The 10,316-nt window shown below is 45.9% G+C and overlaps 2 protein-coding genes across 2 annotated transcripts; both read right to left on the bottom strand.

Moving 5' to 3' along the window:
* Window positions 1–7,323: 7,323 nt before the first annotated feature.
* Window positions 7,324–7,744, bottom strand: PIG-P (phosphatidylinositol glycan anchor biosynthesis class P). The gene has a single exon (XM_084594851.1). It carries the CDS (start codon window positions 7,742–7,744, stop codon window positions 7,358–7,360), a length of 387 nt encoding a protein of 128 aa, XP_084450977.1. The 3' UTR covers window positions 7,324–7,357.
* Window positions 7,324–10,224, bottom strand: Tcs6 (Threonyl-carbamoyl synthesis 6). The gene is made up of 4 exons (XM_084594852.1): window positions 10,025–10,224; window positions 9,730–9,858; window positions 7,589–7,898; window positions 7,324–7,497 (listed from the first exon to the last, which is right to left on the bottom strand). Exons 1-3 carry the CDS (start codon window positions 10,072–10,074, stop codon window positions 7,790–7,792), a joined length of 288 nt encoding a protein of 95 aa, XP_084450978.1. The 5' UTR covers window positions 10,075–10,224; the 3' UTR covers window positions 7,324–7,497; window positions 7,589–7,789.
* Between the last annotated feature and the right edge of the window lie 92 nt (window positions 10,225–10,316).

Here is a 10,316-nt window from a genome sequence, read left to right as displayed (position 1 = left end):
ATTCTTTCCAGAGATACGTTTATTATTCTTTCTTTCTGTGACTCGCGCCCCTGTAAATTGCCGTAACCACCTGGAGTCACGGTGCACGCAGCCCGCCTGTTGAGTCATGCATTGCAGTCGGCGGCACAGCGCGCGCGAACAACTGGCGCACTTTCACGGCCTCGAGAACCTTGCTCTCTTCGTGACCTCCTCCTCCTCCTTTCATCGCGCAACACGATCCACGGATGCGTCAGCCTAGAGCACCGTGGCCTAGAGAGAAGCGATGCTGCACCTCACCGCGGTGACGCCATCGCGCGCTGGAATGCGCCATCCAACTACACCACGTGTCTGTCCCGATTAACGCGCAGTAATTACTAAAGTAGGAGTGGTCATCAGGTGGTCTCGAAGGGTCTGAGACCTCACCAGTATTGAGGAGGGATTTGAGTCCCCTCGGGCTAGAATGTAGGGGCTGCGTGCATTCGAAGCAGACAACCATTTTATTGTCTTCGTGTAAGCGGTGGCCGGAATATTTCACCACTACGATTTTCCAGCAAAAATCTTTAACGTTCTTTTCTCAAAACACGAAGTAGTGAAAAATAAAAATTCGGCAGCAAAGAATGAAAGAAAAACAGGAAACCTGTTACTATACGTTATCTCAGTCCAGCGAGGCTACACAGCAACAATGGGAAACAATGCAAAGTCTTCATCCGGCTACTTCAGAGCGAAGAAAGCGCTCTTCCAAACCCAAAACAGCTTAAAGCTGTTCATAATTGTTTTATTTACTGCTTCCCGAAGAAAAATATCGCTGTTTCTAATTCCACAAAACAGCCCTTTCGTGAATACTATTACACATACGTTAGAAGTGTCCACGCTTTGTTTCAATGTGAGATTTTTTTTCATCAGATACCTGCAAGCAAACAGACAGAATGTCTGTTTCAGGTGCGTGTGTGCGTCAGAAAGTGAGCAAAAAATAAATAAACACCTTTAAAAGTTATGTCTCTCATTCGTATAAAACCGTGTAAAACAGGCCAGCTGCTCTTTCTCTATCTCTTTACTGGCTTCTCCACTTGTACTTTTTTTTTACTAGAGATCCCCCTTAGATGGAACCAGTCTAATAAGCGTGGCGCATTCAGTAACGCGCTAAAGGCTTCCCGCTTGTAAAAACGTGAACGTAGAGCTGTAAGCAGAGACATATAGGTAAAGCTGCCAGGCGACTGCCACGGAGGATTGCAAATGCTGGTGTAGCTGAACTATAATTGCAGCGAGAGCTCTTTAACTTAGGTTTTACCGGATGTCGAGGAGGTTAGGCTGGAGCAATATGAATCGAGGGCTCAGTATATGCACAAATGCTTTGGCTTACCAGCTAAGCTTTAAGCCCGGTTATGTAAGCGAAAGTGTTGTTATGATCGGTTGTGCTGTGTTGGTTAGCCAGGTTAGACTCACATAAATAACCTATAGTTAAAAAGTCGATTAAGCATGGTAAAACACGGTTTTCTACCTGCGAACCACATGGACACCCCAGCCGGTTCTCCACGACATGAAGTTGTCGAAGGCAACGGAGTAATTTCGACCACCTGAGGATCTGTTCTGTTCTTCCTCTTTACTACCTTATAACAGCTCTGTTTTCAGTAAGAGTGGCTTTTTTGTAATCAGGAACTGGCACTCTAGCGGTGCAAATCCACTTCATTTTTCTCTTTAGTGCCCCTTTAAACCACACCATGCATATATGCTGACGACTTATAAAGTTATAATTATGGATAAAAGGGGATGGAAAAATTGAAGGCTCTCTGTAGAACGCAATTGGCATTATCGAAGAGTGTCTGAAACCCAAATGATTTCAATGTTTGGCCGAAACTTCCGAAGTCATGTTCCTCATGTCCCCTGGAAAATGACGGATTCACCAACAGCACTTGGCAGACATCCACGTGTACGTCAACGGCAGAGATCCCAGCAGTCGACAGTATCCGCGTCCTCGAGCTAAGAATTCAGGCGAAACGGAAGAACCATGAAACGTTTTGTTAGGTTGAAAACAAACGCTAATCAGACGTAACTTATCATACGAATAGCAAACAGGCATGCTAGGATGAAGAAGGCAAACCTCTTGAAACTTGTGCAAGCATTCTTAACCAGTAAGGTAGTGATGGGGTACCTTACTTCAATCTCACCGGAGTGGAACAGAACAAACTTGAAATTATTATCAGGAAAAGTGTCAAGGCCACGCTCGGAAGACTCTCGCGGAATTGACTGAGGCTGCCGTTACCGCTCAGCATCAGTCTACTCGGATCTAGGACAGGGGAAAATTTTTAGAGGTTGAGCAACGAGCCCAAGCAGGAGCAGGTGCGCTCAAAAGATATACCGCGTCAAATCAGGGACAAAATTAAAACCCCTCCGCTGCCCCGAAACATACATCCTGCTTTTCACGAAGAGAGACATAAAGACACGGCAGAGGCATTATATGCGAAGTATACAGGTCGACAGGACGTCCCATATATGGACGCTGCAGTACATGAGAGCAAAACGGCACACACAGCCGTGGCGGTTAGGGAAGACGAAATACCGGTGACATTCTCCATGGCGTCGAGATGGTAGAAGCTAAGGAAGTGGCCATAGCTTTGGCTTTCAGCCAAGGTGAGGTCAGGGTGAGATCAACGACTCAAAAAACGCTGTAAGAAATTACGAATCGGGGAGGGTGACGGAGATTGTGATCCGTATATTAAAAGGGAAAGAAGTCAAGTAATGCAGAAAGTTGGACGAGTTGGTGATTCATGATTAAACTTTGCATCAGCGTATACGTAGAAAACGAAAGCACAGAAGAGATACACGGGAGAATCGCTGATGCCGCCAGCGATCGTTCCGTGTATTTCTTGTGTGTTTTCGTTCTTACGCTGATGCCAAGTTTAATCAAAGGAAGAAGGGGCCAGAGAACTGGTTCTGCTCGTTTGGGCACCAGCTTAATTACCAGGGACTTGGAGGAAATGAGGAGGCTCATTTGGTCGCCCGAGGTCTCACTTCCCGGTCGACCCCCAATTAAGATACCGAAACTATAAACAGCAGAAAGGACATACGCGCATACAAGGAAATCACACTACGTATACTACAAACTAAATCGACAAATTTATCCGCCACCGGACAGAACGCTAAAAAAAAAAAAAAAAAAAGGAGATAGGCCTAATGTGGAGAAAATTGCAGACGGGTGGTGGTGGTGAAAACATTTACGGGGTTTTCTTCAGGTCAATGTGTAAATTTTGCGACGAGTCAGCAACATTGGTCCAAGCGATGTGGACATGTCAGTACAACAGCTCGCGCACTCTAGAATTCTGAAAGGTTTTGCTCTGCAGCCCAGACCCTAACGTCCAGGTGGACGTCATCGGTCGAGCCTTTGCTGCTGCCCCAAAGGATTCCGGCCGACAGCTAGGGGCAACGGGGGAGATGGACTTCTCACCTCTCTCTAGCAGAATGAGAGGCAGTGTTGAAGGCTTTATGGCGTTTACCCTTACTTATTTCTATACTCAAGGTCCGAAGGCATTATGACAGGAGGGGCATAAAAAACATACGCACATTTCTTGAAGGCGTCAGCAATGGCTATGGTGTCAATGGAGGCATCGAGGTGGTTCTACTCATTGTAGGTGCGAGTAATGAAGGACTTTAGACGAGCATATATCGATGCGGCATGACGGAACCCCTACCGTTAACTGAAGGTGAATCGCCATAAGCCAGTGGCGATGCAGCAGGAAGTATTGCGCGGCAATTCCACTTCCTGACGACAACTTCAAACGCACACATTCCCGAACCTCTACCACAAACGCCTTTTCTTTCCCCCGCGGTACCCTTCGATCTGCCAATCATGCGCCAGCACCAAACCATATACCACTCCATATGGGCGTGTCCAAAGCCGCAAGGCTTCCCGCCCATTCCCCACCCCACCGTCTCCTATTGGGAAGCTGCTCTGTCTAGCTCACACCTGCAAGATCAGCAACGGCTGATCGAGCGGGCGCGCGGGATAGCAGCGGCTGCCGGCATCCTGGACTGAGCAGGCCGCCTGAAGAGGACACGACCACCTAATCACCAGATGCCTAGTCATTAGGTTTAAATGTTTTTTCCTCCTCCTCCCCGGGGACGTTGTGCTTGAGGCACTGAGCGCGTGCAGTGCGAGACAATTATTCAAAACAACTTCCAAGATTTGTTGGCTACAGTTGATCTCCGGCAAGCGCTTGAGTCCAAGGTGATCCCATCGCCTGTCATAACAGTATGGCCAGAAAGATACCCAGGAAGAGGGCATCCCCCGAGAGTTTTCAAGAAAACATTCCTAGGCTGGCTATCGTGCGCCGCAGTTTCAGAAAAGCTTTTCACGTTCTAAATAAAGGCTCACTGAAATTCGTGAAATAAGAAAGGGAAAATGTGCGTGGCTATATTCTGATAACGTCACGCAGATTCTTCGGTACCAGCGTTTCTACATATCGCCGCCGCCACCACCGCCACTTTCCGTACCTAATGGGGCATATAAGGCTTTTTTTTACTGAGGTGCAGTGCTAGCATATTCGAGGCCATCCTTGCGCCTTAAGCGAACAGACGCAGTCAAGCCCGCCAGTGTCATTCGGTCACGGTTTAAACAGATTAGGTGCCGCGCAGGTTCAACAAATGGCTCACGCTGCACCAACTATAACCAGGCGAAACCAGCACGGCTTGTAAAATAATCCCACCCCGTCTTTTCAGAGCTTTAGGGCTTTAGCATACCAAAGACATACTATATATATATGGTAGTATATTCTAGGCACTATGGACGACGCCTGCCGCGCACGTGCAGTAGCAGGGGAGGACAATGTGTGGTCTCTGGTAGGCTAAACATCTCTAATGTGAAGGAATGGTTGCACGAAAGATATGCGAGGGAGCTTAGCAGGCTCGACTAAAACGACTAATGTTTGACTGAAAGGTTGTGAAATCACATTGCATGAACGTGACGCAGAAAGCTAAACCAGTTTGTGATAAGACTTCACTGACGACCATGTCTGCTTAGATTGATTTCAGTTCAGAAAGTCTATGTGAAGAGAAGACTTTAGTACACTCAAAGTGAAGTCCAGTATCTGCTGCATAATTTAACCTCGTTTGCTCTGCAGGACCGCCCCAGCGCTTCGAGACTCGCGTGCTCACGTCTGAACGTTGCGGAGTGGCCGTGGCCGGGGCATGCTGTCGAGGTTGACGGTGCGAGTATTAGTAGACACAAATTCCTGTTCTTGCTTTCACTTGCTGCCGGTAATGTGATGAAACGAGTGAAGTGTGATCTTACCCATCGGATCTATGCAAACCTAGCCCTTGCCGACGACTTAATTCAAGCACGTGCAAAGCCCGCGATCCGGACCGGAGAAACTTTTATTCGCCGCAGGGATGAAATATTCCGCTTATCTAGGTGGGAAGCTTCATTGGTCAGGTAACTTTGGACCCGAGCCATCTCCGTAATCTGGTTTAAAAGACTACGCTGATCATCCATCCAGGCTAGAGCTTGAAAGCTGTACCTACCACTGCTGTTCGGTTAGGTATCCGATGGTTATGGTATACCATGTGGTCCCTTGCATCCCCATGGAATATGTCGTAGGGTGTTTGGCTCGTTACAGAATGTACATTCATATCTGCAGGTGGTGCGAGATACTGTGTAGCAAGGTGCCGTGGACGTAACTGTTAGTTAGTACCTTTCAGGGGGTGACGGCCCCTTCTCTTGTTTTATTTTGGCTGGTCTGGGGAATATTTTTTTCTGTCAGGTCCTTAATGCAGGAGGATGTCGGTATACTTCTTGGGTACATCCTGCATTCTCCAAAATCCCTCTAACATTGATGTCCGGTTAACAGATCCATGGGCAGAAGCGTTGGCGGCCTCATTACCTTCCAGGTGGGTGTGTCCTGGAGTCCATATGATGTAGGCATCTGGGATTTGGCTTGCTGTGGTTGCGATGAAAGATACTGGAACTTCTTCCATTTTGGTAATTTTAGCACGCTGACTGTGAATCAGTGAGGATGATGGCATGTTCTTTACATGTTGAGAAGGCTAAGGCGACTGCAGCCTTTTCTGCAGCGTCAGTGTCACTTGTTGGAAGAGTTGCAAGGTATTTTCTGTAAATGTGGAATTCATGATGCTAATAGAGTGGCCTTGTCTTGCTGGGTATCTTGCCGCATCGGGGTATCCGGTTTCTGGATTTGTTCTGTGTGCTTTGCTAAGGGCCTGAGCTGATGCCCGACGCTGGTTTTTGAGGTATGTAGGATGCATATTTTGCTGGATGGGGCATACATCCGGAGTGCATTGCTCGGTGTATTTTGGTTCTACGCCTTCTCTGTATCCAGGTTTCTTGAGGGTTGCATGTCCTGCATGCTTCTGTAAGTTTTAAAAGTTCCATTTGGTTGACTTTGTGGGCCCCAGTAAGCTCCTCCCACGTGCTGTGAAGGCCGAGGTGGACGAGGCATTGCGTAGAGGCGCATTCAGGTATACCAATGGCGATTTTGATAGCTTTGCAGGCGAGAGTGATGACCTCTCAATTTCTACTTTCTTCATATCCAAATATTTTCTTCCGTACGTTAGAAGACTTATGATGAGAGTCTGGTTGATGCGGACAGTATGTTTTCCTTTATACCGTGTCTTCCAACCACGCGGCGTACCAGGTGCAACAGTAGCCTGAAGTTTCGGGAGTGTTGCAGACCCTGAGCCATCTTTCGGGATGTTTAGAGCAAGAATGCGGACGGAGCCCACTTGAAACATAGGCACAGTATTGAGGGATAGGATAGGGATCGGGCTTTTCTGCCAGGCCTGAACTGCAGCGAAGCGGCCGATGTATATAAAAAATGCAAAGTTCAATTTATGTGCCTAGCTTGTTAATCACTCAGCATGCAATTTAAACCTACAAATCTCTCGGTCAGATAATCTAATTGTTTTCTCCTGTCTTCGAAGGCAACACTACACCTATTGGACAATTATCCCATCACAGAAGCCAAAGTTCTAGAATAGCAACCTCAGTATTTATTGGCACAAAGGCCACCAGAACTTTATTTGGACCTTTAAAAGCCACAGACTTAACCCAGCACCCACAGACACACCGTGGTCATCCATTCTTTTTATTTGCAGAATGGACTGGTGACAGTCATGACCTAAAGGCACAACAGGCTAATTTTTTTTCTCTTGCTCTGTTCTTCTTCACTCTCTCCTTAAGTGCACGGAAGCTAACTGACTTTAGCCCAGTCCTTCCATTTTTATGTCTCGCTCTCTCTTTACCTGCTAGAAAATCAAGATAATTTTTAATATAACTCTGTTAGCATGGACATTCTTTTTTATCCACTGCCCAGATAAAACCTGCAAATAAACTACTTTTTTGAAACAGTAACATAAGCTTTTAATTCCGCTAGTCAGCCCCGTACAGTTCACGGCACACCTGTGAAATGTGGATGTCCTTGATTGGTGGTATGGCACCGTTGATGGGAGGCTTCTTGTATTCATATATGGCATGCTTGTCGCAGATGGTAGCTGGTGAGTCCAACGAAGCTGTGGAAAAGGCAATGATGGCAGGATAAAGGCAGAAGCCGAACATGAGAATGGCAATGACACCCACAAAAGGAACAGCGATGGCCCACACCTTGTCGGGAAAGTAAGTGATGCCCATTGCCCTCAGCCAAGAGCTTGGGATGTACGCCCACAGCACGTAAAGAGCAAGTCCCAAGTGGCATGACACATACAGAACGTAGCCATAGATTGCTCGGCTGGCAAGGGGCGCCGGTGTCTTGATGGCCATGGTAGTGATGCTTGGGCAGAACTAAACAAAGCCGTTGCACAGGCCTCACGAAGCGGGCCCAAAGCGCTGGACCGTGTTGATGGCAAGTATCAGGAGGTCAAAAAAGGAGTTCACTCCAACTCTCAAATGCTTTGCCTCCTTAGCAGTGAAGCTCCTGCAAAACAAATGAAATAGCCAAGTAAGTTTTCAGCTACTAGAAAGTATTCAAATGAAACAAAGGCCTTTGTAACAGGCAGCCAGCTGAGGAATTTCTCATGCCAGCAGCAGTGTCAAAACACTTAGCTTAGTAAGTAGATAAGGCAGCTTTGAGAAACACAGGCAGTGTTTTGTGACTGTCAGCAAACATACAGCTCAAGGTGCAGACACACATCCTCAGCCAAAGCCACACATGGCTGACATCTGCACGACTGGGCCACACCGAGCTCACCATGGTAAAGAACACTATGAACAAGGCATGCAACCCTTGCCGTGTAAAATTCTATTTAATGTTCACACGGCCAAAGCAACAGTGGATGGCAACTTTGAGGGAAACAGTCAAATAAGTGGAGGTAGCAAGTAACACAGGTGTCGTGGACTGCCTCATTTGTCTGTGTGGTATCACAGGCAGTATTCAGGGCCTCTATACTCAATGACCTTGATTAGCTACTTGAGATGTCCAGTACTTTACACCACACAGTATTCACCAAAGGAGTAAGACATACAAGCTGCAATGGCAAAGTTGCATACTGCAGCTCGACGACTAAAATGACATAGGTCAGCCTTCAAATTTACACTATTTCATTCACATGTCATAACTAAAAATATGCTTGGCATTAACCCTGCCATTAAAGAGAAGTGCCAAGAGGATCTATAATGAAGAATATAAATGGCAGAGCATTATTTAAGGGCTGCTGCTTTTTTTACTCCTTTCTTCGACATAGTAAGCCTTAAACGGCCGGTTCAAATCAGCTGCCAGTAATGTGCTTTAAATAATCAGAGTGAATTCCCTTGTTCATTGGACAGTTGACAGCTTCAGAAGTTTTTCAGTTACCAGAATCAATCAAATAGATGCAAACACATCTTAAAAGAGGCCCAGCATGTGGCTTTCTATTTTTTGCGTGCACGATATCTTCAACGAGATTGTCGACACCAAAATATTAGTATTACAACCTTCTACAGATAAACTCGTTTTGAGCTTATGGTATCAAAGCGCAGTAGCAATTCTGGCGGCAGAAATGAGGTGGCAGCCAGATTAGGTGGTGTCTTTCTGATTCGTTTGGTGTCCAATTTGATTTAGTTCCTTTATGGCTGGGAAATGGATTCGAAATGTGTCCCTTCTAAGTACTGTAATAATTTCGAATTGAACAAAAGCTGATAAGTAACAGTGACAGTAATCAAATACTAATAAGAATAACATTACAGTCTAAGTCTCCATCTTACTTCAAATTATCGTTGAAGTTGCCAAAATGCGAGCAGAAAAGACAACAGTAGGTAACATTGCCGCAGGGGAGGTCATAATGCTTGGCATTGCTGACAAGCAGTTTGCTGTTCAAAATGAATTGCTGGGTTAGCATTTGATGTTTTTTGTTTGTATGATGCTTTCCTAACCTGTAAAACCGGTTTCAGGAACAATTTCCACTTGATTCGAAGTTGTTTCAGTTGAAACCAACCAGTAATTATACCTTAAAGTACATTGGCCAACTGGCAGATTGTGTCACTTTATCAAGCTGCTAAGAAGCTTGATAAAGCTAAGAAAAGAAAAATGTTTTAAAGGAGAAGTGTTTCACATAAATCGACAGCCGCAAAATTATACATGGCCCTTACAAGTAGCGCTTCTGGCTTCTCCTGAGGCTGTATTTTATCAATACAAAAATCGCTTGATAATGCTGAAACCTTTCACACTTGCATTTTACAATAAATATGAGGTAATAAAAGCAGATTAAAAATCCTACACATGACATGCTTCAAATGCCTCGTTTGATTGTCTCCAGACGCTTTGCACTTACACTGTGAGCACTCTTCCCTCCAAAGCAAGTTTTTTAGAGCAGCCGGATCTCTTTGGGTCAGCGTCAATGCGCAGCGAGTTGTACACTACTTCTGCGTCTCTTTCAGATGGAAACGGCACCGAAACACGCCTGATAAATTTATGATAAGGAATACAGGCACTTGCAAAGTACTGATGTGCTTAAAGAATACATAGAACTCTTCGCGTCGCGCACAACATTACTAGAACAAAATTAATGCAAATAGCGGCAGGAGAGCTGCACGTTGGATTGAGTGAAATATGCGGACAAAGGATACGCAGAGAGCTCAGAGTCGGAAGCGCTTTCAGGATGCATCGAAGAGGTCATCTTCGCATCATAATTTCATGTGAGAGAGCTGTCTCATCTACAAGAGAAATCTGTCGGCAAACATTCAGCTCGCGCCCGCACTCAACAGAGAAAGAAGAGCGCCATGTTTCTACCAACCAGGATGAATAATACCATAACACCTTCAAGGGTTCTGTAGGGCATGTAGAAGAAGATGATGATGATAGCCTGGTAGTCAGCGCTACCTTGCTACGCGCAACGTTACTAGATGCTTGCTACGCGAG

This window comes from Amblyomma maculatum, chromosome 2 (genome assembly GCF_055883805.1).
Source record: "Amblyomma maculatum isolate TAMU_Amacu chromosome 2, ASM5588380v1, whole genome shotgun sequence".
Taxonomy (NCBI): Eukaryota; Metazoa; Arthropoda; class Arachnida; order Ixodida; family Ixodidae; genus Amblyomma; species Amblyomma maculatum.
This window is presented reverse-complemented; position numbering and strand designations above follow the sequence as displayed.